At 37.8% G+C, this 13,378-nt stretch overlaps 1 protein-coding gene across 9 annotated transcripts in view; it reads right to left on the reverse strand.

Moving 5' to 3' along the window:
• LOC127444115 (pericentriolar material 1 protein-like) overlaps positions 1–13,378 on the reverse strand; it is a 68,366-nt gene that overhangs the window by 24,327 nt on the left and 30,661 nt on the right. For 6 of the 9 annotated variants that reach the window (XM_051703313.1, XM_051703314.1, XM_051703315.1 and 3 more), the window contains 6 exons: positions 6,448–6,626; positions 6,164–6,323; positions 4,374–4,729; positions 4,008–4,175; positions 2,363–2,419; positions 1,602–1,774 (listed from right to left, as the gene is read on the reverse strand). In XM_051703313.1, coding sequence (XP_051559273.1) covers positions 1,602–1,774; positions 2,363–2,419; positions 4,008–4,175; positions 4,374–4,729; positions 6,164–6,323; positions 6,448–6,626 — 1,093 coding nt within the window. The remainder of the gene's footprint in view (positions 1–1,601; positions 1,775–2,362; positions 2,420–4,007; positions 4,176–4,373; positions 4,730–6,163; positions 6,324–6,447; positions 6,627–13,378) is intronic. The other 3 variants (XM_051703310.1, XM_051703309.1, XM_051703311.1) reach the window with 3 other exon arrangements.

The raw sequence follows: 13,378 nt of genomic DNA on the forward strand, positions 1-13,378 counted from the left end.
TACTTATCATTAAATCACAAAAGGAAATTGCACAAACTGTATTAAAAACAGATCTATTAATACGATAATGAAAATAGCTATTTGATATTAAAAGGATAGTCTTTATTTACTCAACACATCATGTTGCTCCAAACCCATTTGATTTTCTTCCGTGGAATACAAAAGGACAATTTTGAAAAGACTATACATGGCTTTTCAGGTGAACTACTCCTTTAACATAAAATAGTATGACTACTAACATTTCTAAATACATTTCTGAACATATCCGAGCATCCCAGGCAGACCTGGGCAACTTACGGCCCGTGGACTGGATCCCCATGGTTTAGTGTGGCCTGCGTCTCATTTATCCTAAAAGCGTTTTTTTCATTGGATGTTTTCGTTATCTTGCATTGAGACCTAACATGCCTCCACAAGCGTTTAACATGTTCAGGGCTGCCAGATAAGAGACGCAACACCCCCAATTTGAGATTTATACTTGCGCAAATTGGAAATATTCCACCTAATGTTATACTTATTTTGTGCAATCTGGCACCCATGCACATGAGTGCGCTCTTTCTATCTCTCGCTTTCCCCTTTGAACAAACTTGGCGATCTCTAGTGCAATATTCTGCTCAAGGAAAAGTGTTATACAGCCACTATGTGTCCATTCTTGAGGCTGCTTGTGATGTTTGGTGCTACTAAGTTTGCAGGTAAACCTTCTCAGTGATTAAATTAAATATAAAAGTAGATCTCAGCATCACTGACATGCGGAGGGGTAATCATTGACACGCAAGCAAAAGCAAGCGAGAGACAAATGTATATGTATTTTTTATTTATGCAATTTAGAAAAGTCCCCTTGCACCTGTATGTTAATCTAACTCTTGCATTAATAATTTATCATAGTCATGCAGCCTGTTTTATTCAAATGTGTGCTGAATGGAAAGTCAAACCATTGACGAGTCCCGCATCATGACCCTTTTAGCATGTAAATGGGTAATGTTTTGAAAATAAAATAAGTAAACTCACCCACTTTGCATCAAACATTAAAAGTTCTATAATTGTATTTTTTTTTTTTTTTTATTAAATCAGACCCCTGATGTAGAGAGTGTTAAATTGAATAATAAATTAACAGGGAAGTAGAGATGGTAAAATAAATCATTTATAATAATCTCAGCCTTTATTCAGATTTTTAATGCCTGACAGAAAAGTATCTACCTTTGTAGAGCAATAAAATACTTTAGGCAATTGCAGAATAGTCCCATAAGTCCCATATACACTTCAGAAATATAGTACACAACTATTTCTGGGATTAAAAGATACAAAAACCAAATCAATGCGGAACATTGTATCTCAAAAGGAATACAATGTGGCCCCCGATGTGGCCCCTTAACCAAAATAGTTGCCTACACCTGATCCAAGGCATAACTAAGCCTTTGGAGAAGAAGCTTTCTGTAGATTTTTAATGCTTGTCATTTGTAAGGTTCTACACATTCCCAACCCTTTGTATATTCATTGTGTATAAAATGTTGGCTAATAAGAATGCTTTAACTACCAAAAGAGTGTAATAATCTCAGCTCAGCTATGTCTGAAAAAGCTTGAGCAGGTTTAGGAGCTCCATTCACCTGTAGTGAGTAGAGTGCCCTCTGGCGCAAATAGTCTGTATTGAGCAGCTGAAGCTCATGGAAGAGCTCAATGAGGAAATGAGGGCGAGACTCATTCTGAGAGATCAGAGTAGCCACCTCAGAGTAGATGGTCTCTCTCAGGGCCTCAAATAGAGAGAAATCACTGCTTGCATCTAGAGAAGAGAAATATACACCATCAGAGCAAAATAAGAGAGAGGATGAACACAGATAATTACTATAAACTATCAGCATGGCAAGGGTGTTTAACTGCTGAAAAGATCTTAAGCTCTAAATTTCGTAAAGTATTTTCCAATTTAACAAATCTGTTTTCTCGGTCAATACAAAACCATGCTCAGATTTACAACTCTGTGACTTCAACTCTCAAAAACAAAAAAATACAGTAGATTCTTCCCTACCTCCACCAAAAGCTCTATCCATGCTGAAATTACATTTAGCTGTTTACAATGTTTAATTTAATAGTTCTCCTTAACGCTGTCCTTGATTGAAATAACAATACTTGTCCATAACAATGTACTTTTATTCAGCAAACTTGCATCTACAGTATATGCATGTACATGTATCAACATTTGGATATTAGATTCTTTGCCTCAAAGTAAAGAAGAATTGCCTGTCTAAGACCAAGCTCTCTTCTTATGTGGTAACAATTTAGAAAAAGGAAGGAGGAAAAAAAAACGAAGATAAAGAAAGAGGCTGTTAACAAGCAGTTAGCAGATCAAACAGCAGACAAACTTGGGAGTTACCTGGAACTTCAGTGCATGCAATTCTGTTAGAGAGAAATGGTGTTCTCCAAGCATATGCTGTGAAGAAACCAAGAAAACAAAAGCCAAAATGAAATGTGAACACAAAAAGAAATGAAAATGAAATTAGTGATGTAAAAATATAAAACAATATGAGGACACAGAGATCATAAGATGTGTGATGTCCAAAATAAATGAGAATGGAACAAAAGTTGCTTGTCTTGCTATCCTGTTCTGACAGATGATTTTCTGCTTGAAGCAGAAAGTTCTCACTGTATTTCAAGACTGGAAAGGATAAGAAACTCTTGCACTTCTGTCAACCTAGCTCAGTGTTTCCCAACCCTCACAGCACCCTTTGAGAATTTACAAAATCTTTGATAAATACGTTTACAGGTAGTTAAAAGGATAATTCACCAAAAATGAAAATTATGTCATGATTACTCGACCATATGTTGTTCCAAGCCATATGCATTTCTCTCTTCTGTGGAACACAAAAGGAGATGTTAGGCAGTATGTTAGCCCTAGTCACCATTCACTTTCATTCATAATTTTTTTCCATACAATGAAAGTGAATGGTGACTGAGACTAACAGTTTGCCTAACATCTCCTTTTAAGTTCCATGGGTGAAATAAAGCCATATGTGTTTGCAAAAAAATGAAGGTGATTAAGTGATGACAGAAAATTAACAGATGAAATCCTGAAAGAGGGGACATTGCTGCTAAATCAGTTTATTGAAAATAGATAATATTATGTATAAGAAAGATACATAATACGTACAGTATATTATTAATAATATAGTTTTTATTTTATTTAAATCATTAAACAGGCCTAGTTATTAAAATGACATTCACAAGGCAGAGAAAATACTTGTACTGGTCAGATGGAGATGAGAGATGTATCATGTGTTTAACAGGATGATGTAGCAGTCTGAAGCCTTTCTCTTCACCCTACAGCTGTTCTGGTAGCATTACACACAAAGCATTTTTGCTATTTCTGCCTTTGTTATCAAAGCAGCTGTAGTATGAGCAAGCACGACGATGTGACGTGAAAAAAAAAAAAAAAGATCGCTCCAATGCCACGCGCTTGCATTGTAGACAGCTCCGTTGATTATAAACAGGAACAATTGTTTATGTTGCTTGCTTGCAGAGACACTGTATATCAATGCGCTTCACGTCGATTGAGCCCAATGAGCTGCTGAATGCAGCGAGCACAAGTGAGAGACGCAGCGGCAGTAATATTATTATTATTACTTGTTATTTAGAAATGTATGACATTCCGGTTTTTAAGATGTTTTATATGCATTTTGGGATTTTTTAAATGTCTGAAGGATTTTTCACATGGCACCCCTGATCTCGCCAAACGGCACCCTGGCACCCCGGTTGGGAAACGCTGACCAAACTAATGTCCTCTGGTTAAACCTAAGAGTTGATGTCATTAATCAACAATTAAATAATAATGAACTATTTTAGTTGGGGCATTCTGGCTATGATGCTAATATGACTATAAACTAACCAGGGAAAAGGTTAGTGTACCTGTCTAGTTTTGAATATTTCCCAAAAAGAGTGAATGAGCCTATTCATTTTGTGGTTTGATAATGTATTGTAGACTATTGTGATGTATATTTGTAGCAGCATAAAGTGAGTCATACCAGACGAGAGGTCGTTTGGCTTGCTGTTCTTAGTCTTGCTGTCCAGTTTCTCTTGTGTGAGTTTGTCTAGTAGACCCTGGTTGAGATCTTTGTGTTTGACCTGAGAGGAGCAGTCTCTATCCTGATCAAAATGAGCATCACTCGAAACACTGTCACTCTCCAAAGCTGCTGTAAGGGAAAATAACACTGCAAATTAACACCATTTGATTTAATCGGGTGACTTTAACGATTACCTTTTCAAAAAAAAAAAAAAAAAAAAAAAACTTTACATACTCTACATGGGAGGAGACATATTAAGCAAGACAAGTTTTGCTTTTCAATGTGCTTTCAAGGTTTGGTGTCAGTCACCTACAAATATAGACACACCTGTGTTTTTTGGTCCCCTGCCTCTCTTGCGGCGCCGGCTCTTTGTTTTGGGGGTCTTGTCTCTAGAGGACAAGCTGGCCTGTGCTGCAGCCTTGCGTCCTGCTCTGAACGTCTTGGTGACAGTGGTGGGGTCTGCCCTCTCTGGCAGGCTGCTCAGAGACTCCTGGGAGTCAGGAATGTAGGACTGATCCCAGGAGGTGGAAGGGTGAGGGACTGGAGAGGAGGAGGGGGAGACCTCCTCCATCTGATTGGGATGGTCTGAGGTGAGGGTGGGTCTCTGATTACAGCGATTCAAAGAGGAGTTTAACCAGCTCGAGTTATGAGGGTCAGTCACAGTATCAGGTTGAGACTTGAACCTGTATAGAGGAAAACACACAACATTTTTGGCAATTAAATATAATTTTGGTATTCGTTTTGGACAATTTTTAACCAGGTCATTCAGTTGACTTTTAAGTTAGCAGTCTGCTAACCAACATTTAAGGTGACTGAACACACTCAGTGTGTTTAATCATCCGGTTACTTCACACAATGTATTTTTACTGTGTTTTTGTTTTCTACAAATGGTTTACACTTGTTTACTTGGATTTTGCAGTAATGACTGTTGAATTGAAGATTTTCAGCAGAATTACTGTTAATTTTGCTGCTGCATTATCCAGTAGCCTCTTAACTATTATGTGTTATATATTTTTTCTGACTAAAATGAATACTTCTACTAAGATCAGTTGAATACATATAGATTATCATATTCATACTATCATAGGATATTTGATAGGTATGCACCAAAAGTTTAGCCACCGAAAGAGAAAAAAAGGCAGAAAATTTGAACAGAAACTGTTACTTTAAAATCCGGTGACAGAAACACTCACATGGAGAAAAAGCATTGTTTATGTTGCACAATAAAGTCCACATCCCCCGAAGTGAAGTGATCGCTCTCTTGTTTATTAGCGCATTAATGAAGAGCATTTTCCAGTGCTCCAATAATGTGTGTTATTGTGTGTCATAGCCATTACTGTCAAGCTCCAATATGACATTAAAGAAGCATAAAAGGCACCATTAAAGTAGTCCATATGACTTGTGCATTATTTTCAAAGTCTCTTAAGCCATACAATAGTTTGTGAATCGCAAAGTATGCGTTTAATAAGTAAATATATCTTCTGCATGTGCAGCGTGCTTCACTGAATGATCAAAATAAAAGCCAGAGGGTTTTAAATTTGAGAAATTATGACTTTATTATCATTATTATTATTAATTACAATAATATTTAATAAATGTAATTTGGAATAATAATGTAATTAAGTAATGTGATATCCCATCACAACTAAAATGAATACAAAAGAGATCCATTAAAGAATCCATTCCACATTCCAGGTCCACATACAAAGTGGGGGAAAAAATGTGCCAATAATACTGGCTTTATGTTCATTGAATATTTTCACTTGAATTACTGTTAATTTTTCTGCTGCATTATCCAGTAGAGTAGACAACAATAAAGGTTTTTTTAATAGGCTACACATTTATTATCTATTTCTTCTCTGTCTACTCCATTTTAGAATGAAATGTGTAGTTACAGAAAAATGGTTACAGTGTACCCCTAATAATAACATTTAGAATTTGTTCAATTATTCCAAACAAAGTCTAAATTAAAATAATCTTTTTCATTTTTCGGCACAATGTGTCCAGAATTTTCAGTTTCGGGCCAAGAATTTTCATTTCGGTGCATCACTAATATTTGACATAGCTTAACATTATGTATTTTAGATTTCGTCCCTAATACAAAATCACATCTGTACCGTTTCTCAGTGTTGTTTAGTGGCGATCTCTGTAGTGGAGGAGGGAAACTCATGTACTCTGTTTTAAGGGATGTGTTTGCATCATGCTGTTGATCTGAACTGGCCTGGTTGTGCTGGAACTCTCCTACTGTGGAGGGAAACATGGGGCTGAAATTGAAGCCTTGAGAGAGAAAGTTAAAAAAAAGAAAGGTAAACAAATTAGAGAAAAGTTATCAGTTTACTTAAATTTACTTGAGTGAATTTCAGGGCTCTGATCTACAGTCAGAGACTGATCATAGACTTACCAGTAGGGAAAGGAGAGACGTTGGGAAGCCCGGGCATGTTGAGTGTATTAACAGTTGGGTAGTTTAAGAACAGAGCGTGAGGCACAGAATCATGTGCAATGTTCTGATGCTGCTGTTGACCTGACAATGACTGATTCTGCTGCTTCTGCCTTAACAGATCATTCAAAGCTTGTTTCAACCTGCCACAAAAAAGGAGCCCATTTTAAAAGCTGTGACTAGGGCTGCACGATTTGGATAAAAAGTCATATTACAATCATTGAGGAAAAATATTGCAATTTGAACAGCGATTTATATAAAAAAAACAAATAAATAAAAAAAATTAAAATAAAATAAAATAAATGGTAATGTTTTTCACGTGTTCAACTGCCAAAAGGCTACTGGGGTTTTCACACTTGAGTCCTCTTAAAAAGAACCAAACTGAGACCTTTTATTCCAGTTCACCCACAAACTAATATATATATATATATATATATATATATATATATATATATATATATATATATATATATATATATATCATATATACATACACACACACACACACACACACACACACACAGAGTTGTGCTCAAAAGTTTGCATACCCTTGGAGAATTGGTAATATATGTACCATTTTTAAAGAAAACATGAGTGAGCAGGCAAAATACATTTCTTTTATTTCTTACAGGATTCATATTCAACTGTAGGTTATAACAGAATGGCACAATCATAAAACAAAACATGGCAACAAAGAAAAAAGTGAAATGACCCCTGTTCAAAAATCTGCATAGCCTTAGTTCTTAGTACTGTGTATTGCCCCCTTTAGCATCAATGACAGCGTGCAGTCTTTTGTAATAGTTGTCTATGAGGCCCCAAATTCTTGCAGGTAGTATAGCTGCCCATTCGTCTTGGCAAAATGCCTCCAGGTCATGCAAAGTCTTTAGTCATCTTGCATGAACCGCATGTTTGAGATCTCCCCAGAGTGGCTCGATGATATTAAGGTCAGGAGACTGTGATGGCCACTCCAGAACCGTCAGCTTTTTCTGCTGTAACCACTGGAGGGTCAACTTGGCTTTGTGCTTAGGGTCATTGTCGTGCTGGAAAGTCCAAGAGTGTCCCCTGCGCAGCTTTCGTCCAGAAGAATGCAAATTGTCTGCCAGTATTTTCTGATAACATGCTGCATTCATCTTGCCATCAATTTTCACAAGATTCCCCGTGCCTTTAGAGCTCACACACCCGCAAAACATCAGTGAGCCACCACCATGCTTCACAGCGGGGATGGTATTCTTTTCACTATAGGCCTTGTTGACCCTTCTCCAAACATAGCGCTTATGGTTGTGACCAAAGCTCTGTTTTGGTCTCATCACTCCAAATTACAGTGTGCCAGAAGCTGTGAGGCGTGTCAAGGTGTTGTCAGGCATATTGTAACCGGGCTTTTTTGTGGCATTGGTGCAGTAAAGGCTTCATTCTGGCAACTCGATCATGCAGCTAATTTTTGTTCAAATATCGTTGTAATGTGCTCCTTGAAACAACCACACTGTCTTTTTCCAGAGCAGCCTGTATTTCTCCTGAGGTTACCTGTGGGTTTTTCTTTGTATCCCGAACAATTCTTCTGGCAGTTGTGGCTGAAATCTTTCTTGGTCTACCTGACCTTGGTATCAAGAGATCCCCAAATTTTCCACTTCTTAGTAAGTGATTGAACAGTACTGACTGGCATTTTCAAGGCTTTGGATATCTTTTTATATCCTTTTCCATCTTTATAAAGTTCCATTACCTTGTTACACAGGTCTTTTGATAGTTCTTTTCTGCTCCCCATGGCTCAGTATCTAGCCTGATCAGTGCATCCCCACGTGAGAGCTAACAAACTCACTGACTATTTATACACAGACACTAATTGCAATTTAAAAAGCCACAGGTGTGGGAAATTAACCTTTAATTGCCATTTAAACCTGTGTGTGTCACCTTGTGTGTCTGTAACAAGGCCAAACATTCAAGGGTATGTAAACTTTTGATCAGGGCCATTTGGGTTGACATTATGATTTAAAAAGGAGCCAAACAACTATGTGATAATAAATGGCTTCAGATGATCACTATCCTTAAATAAAAGAACATTTATTTTGCATGATCAGTCATATTTTCCAAAATCAATGCCAAAATTTCACAATTTCTACCAGGGTATGCAAACTTTTGAGCAGAACTCAATTATATATATATAAAATTTCTTCATATTGAAATTGTACCCATCCACCGTGTACCTGTTTTTGTCCATTTTGTGATAGGGTCTTAGCCCACTAATCATCAACATTCGTTTTTGAAACCCAGTTAACTTGAATATTAGAGATGCTACAATCAGGATTTTAACAACCGATACCGATCTCAATTTTCTTTATCTAATCATCCGATAATCATTTAACTTTTTATCAGCAGCTCGGTCAAAACTGGTTATATGTAAGCTTTCTGCTCAATGTCACTGTTAACTGAATTTCCCTGTTGGTAATTCCATAGTTGTTGCCTAGTTTTTGCTGTCAAAAATACTGTTGGTTGGTTGAATAATTAAATAAACACAAAATATAAAATGTTACTCTTTACTCTAGGCCTTACAAACAAGTAGGCTTATACAAACTATTCTCTAGTCTACTGTCAGTGTTTCCCACAGTATTTAGTGAGATTGTGGTGGATGGACCTCGGACCCTCTAGGGGATCCGGGGGCATGCTCCCCCGTAAGAAAATGTTGTACATTTTAAAGTTAAATGCATCAATCTGGTGCGCTTTAAGAGCAAAATTAAGAGGCTAGATCTATGAAGAACTTTGTGCTCTTGTAAACAATTTTGTGCTCTAGTAGTAATTTAATCATAAACACATTAGTTGTATAGATATGAATGGTGATGACACGGCAAAAAAGTATGGTAAACGAGACAAAATCGACTAGAGCATACATTTGAGCCAGGGCTCGACATCACACACTGTCATGTGCTTGTCCTCCGGACAAGTAAATTGGTCATTCACATGTCCGAGTAAAAAAAGTTTCTTGTCCAGAGAAAAAAGGACATTTAAGTTACATGCTCAAGTAACATGTCAAAGTTTATGTAGTATATTTTTGTAAAATTATGACTGATGCCCAAACTAATAGTGTACCTATGCAATCAACTAAATTCTCTGCAACAGAAATATAAACTGCACTGAGTAGGGGAGGAGGCTATTGTCATATGATAATTATTTTATGTTACATATGGTAGTCAAATAAAGAAAGCCTCCATCACCATAATTTACAGCAGGGATGCTCACACTTCTATGGAACGACATCTACTTTTTCATCATGTTATTGCAGCAAGATCTACCATGTACAATAAAGGCTATACATTATCACAATACCAAAATTTCAGTAGTCGGTAGTGAAATTTGACAATTCTCAATACCAGCTTTAAAACCACATCAAATAATAACACTAACTAATATGTTAATTATGGAAGAATGGTTTCAAGTTCTTAAGTAATTATTCAAGACTAGTAAACAGTCAGTAATAAAATAACAATAAAAAACAGCAGTGAATAGAAATAGATTAAAATTCAAATGACAGATTACAATTTAAGAAAATTCAGTGCTTTTTAACAGCTATAAAGTTTTTAACAGCAGTAGGCTATCAAGTATTCAAGTAAACATTCAGAATGAAATGCAACATAAAACTACTACTGGTCTTTACTGTACAATTATAATACATTAATACTTTTTAAAGCTACTAAAGTTACGCAGTCAAGAGCAGTGAGTGTTTTCTCGTTTTCTTGCTATGGTTGTTTGATTATTATAATGACACTCTAGACAGCAGCAAGGGCCGGTTGCACCAGCTATGCATAAGTTACAACTTAGCCTAGTTGTGGCGTAAATGGGCACTAAGTCACCGTTTACGCACTACTATATATTTGAGCGTTGCACCATTAAAAGTAGGTAGGACGTAACCCTACGTAAAAAACAAAATATTTACGAAAGACTCCGACCAGGAGTAACGGATGGAATAAAAAAGCAGACCCACTTAATGATATCAATGAGCTCATGTTTTGCGTGACAAGCTTCAATCCTTTCAACATACAATATGATGTTGACATTTACACTCGTTTACATTTACGAGAGAGAGAAAAAAATATTTTAAGCGGCTCTTCAACATGAAATCGATCTAACGGTGCAGTTCTGTGTCCAGTGTCAAGTTTCAACATATACAATATAGGATGAATAAATGTCTTTATTTATTGTCCCTTATTCATTTTAGATACAGTTATTGAATATTGTTATTTACATAAGCCTAGGCTAAATATAAGCTACCACTAATGTAATCTTTTATTCCGTATCGTATTTTAATGGGGATATAATTTATTACAGCTGACAGTTACGTGAGCAAACAAATTCACGGCTTTAACACTTCTGTGCCAAATTTGAAGGCTGTTTATTGGGTCAATACAAGTAAACGTCATATTATGCGACTACGCATTACTTTACGGAGAGCTTACGACCTACTAGTTAAGTCTTGCCTTAAGAACAGGTGGTGCAACCAAATTAAGCACTGACTTAGTTACAAACTATCTAGTAGTTACTAAGCCCTTAGTGTGAGCTGGTGCAACCCTACCCAGGTCTTTTAGATTACATTTATACTTACAAGTCCGACATTTTAATACAAATCCGCTTTTTTCTCCGCTGTTTACATTCACTTCAGACATCACTCTCCGCGTTTACATGAATTCCTCACCAAGATGGGCATTTTGGCAGAATTTTGAAATGTATTTGACCGTTCAGGCATGCATTAGAGCGAGCATTTTCGGAACATGCGCATGTTCAGCACACACACATACGCCGCCTGTCAATCAAACCGGGCGCAGCGGTTACTAGATCGCTTGCGAATTATAAAATTACGTGCTCTTGATTACTTACAACAGAAGAATAAGAATATGAACTTTCTAATAAGTAACACAGGCCTAGGCTATCACAAATATAACTGGTTATTTTTTTGTTATTGACGTTTTAATCAGTCTGCTTGTCCGTTGGGGCAAGTAAAATTCTCTTTCACTTGCCCCTTCAAAAATCCACTTGTCCTGGACAAGCAGACAAGTGTTAATGTTGAGCCCTGTGAGCCAAAGAAATGAAGCAAAAGTGGTTACCTGTTTTGAACTTGCTCCTCAGATGCTGAAAATAGCTATGTTGTCAGAGCCGCTGATAATAACGTTAGATAACTGGTTCTAGTGAGTGTGTGTGTGTGAGCATGCGCACATACAGCAGGGGGGAGGCTGACTGACTGGGAGTGATAGATGCTTTGCCGAAGCAATGGCGCAAAACACAACATTAGAGATCTTTTATGTTTTTATGAGAAGTATAAAACTATTGTCGGTTCATAATGAAACTGTGGTGGGACAAATTAGATGGGCTGCCACAGTCTAGTTAATTAATGGGAAACACTAACTGTATATAAGATAGTCCTAAAGAACGTGGCTCAATGTCAAACTGAAGTTAAACTGATAACCCATTGGTGTAATTAAACTTAAAAGTGAAAGATTGTCATCATTTCATTTAATTATTTTTATTAATTATTTTATTATATTTAATTTAACAATGCATTATATTATCTAAATATTTTTAGATACTATAATATAATGATTAATAATGAATATTATAATATAAAGATTTATTATATGTACATTCCTTTTTATTTTGTTGGCAATATTAGTTCCGCTTTAACTTGTTGCTGCTGGGAGTATAATAAGGGTGAAACGCTCTGTCATTAGGTAAATAAATGACAGGAGAATAGAAGAGCAGCGCATTGTGATGAGGAGGAGGGCAGGGCCGGGCTGCGACTACACACGCCCGGCCCCCAATCGGGCTAATCAGCTGAGGAGAGGGATAAGGACGAGCCAGATGTGGCAGTTCGGGAGAGGGAGAGCCACACGCAGCTGCCGTGTGTGTTTATTGTTTGTGTCTTTTTGTTTTAATTTTACATTAAATATTACTTTGACTGTTCAGCCAGTTCCCATCTCCTCCTTTCCCATTTTAACTCCTGTTACGTTGGTCCCGAAACCAGGGGAGGAGGAGGGATGTGCTGTCGCGGAGTCCTAGCCACTGACATCCACCCAAAGGAGCAGCCGCCTGGATGTGGGGGACCGAGGAGTTGCTGTCGGCCTTCTGGATGTGGAGGAACGGCCGCCGTCCGCAAGTGGAGGAGGGATTCGCTGCCGGCCGCCTGGAGTGGTGGAGCCGCTGCCAGGGGCATAGGGACTCACTACCGGCTGCGGCTGCTCCTTTGGGCGGACAGCAGTGGTGAGGACTCCACAACTCCTCCTCCTTCCCAGGTTTCGGGACCAATGTAACAGGGTTAAAATTGGCGAGGCGGCGGCGGGAACCGGCTGAACAGTAAAAGTAATATTTAATGTAAACTAAAACAAAAAGACACAAACATAAACACACACACAGCAGCTGCGTGTGGCTCTCTCTCTCTCTCCTGAACTGCTGCATCCGGCTCATCCTTATCCCTCTCCTCGGCTGATTAGCCCAATTGGGGGCTGGGCGTGCATAGTCACGGCCCAGCCCCGTCCTCCTCCTCGTCACATGCATGTTTCTGGACTCTACATGTGCAACTCTTAATGCCGTTTGCTCAGCAATCATTTAAAAAAAGATGTTTGAATTATACCCCATCTTGTATTGCGCGTTATTATGATGATACCTGTGCTTGGCGGAGATTGAGGTGCTGCTACCGCAGATAATAAAAACCACTTCACGCAGGACGCGCCGGTTTAGTGTAAATAAAGCACTTAGCGCGTAAGCAAACAGAACCAAACTCTGAGAACTTCTGTTACTGTAAGCATGAGATGGAGTTGTGGAGCACAGAACCGCTCTGAAAACACTGTAATAATGCTCTAACTTAATATAGACGGGACAGAGCAGCACAAATACATTTTAAAGCAAGCAGACTATTTAT

The sequence above is a fragment of the Myxocyprinus asiaticus genome, chromosome 7, assembly GCF_019703515.2.
Source record: "Myxocyprinus asiaticus isolate MX2 ecotype Aquarium Trade chromosome 7, UBuf_Myxa_2, whole genome shotgun sequence".
Lineage (NCBI taxonomy): Eukaryota > Metazoa > Chordata > Actinopteri > Cypriniformes > Catostomidae > Myxocyprinus > Myxocyprinus asiaticus.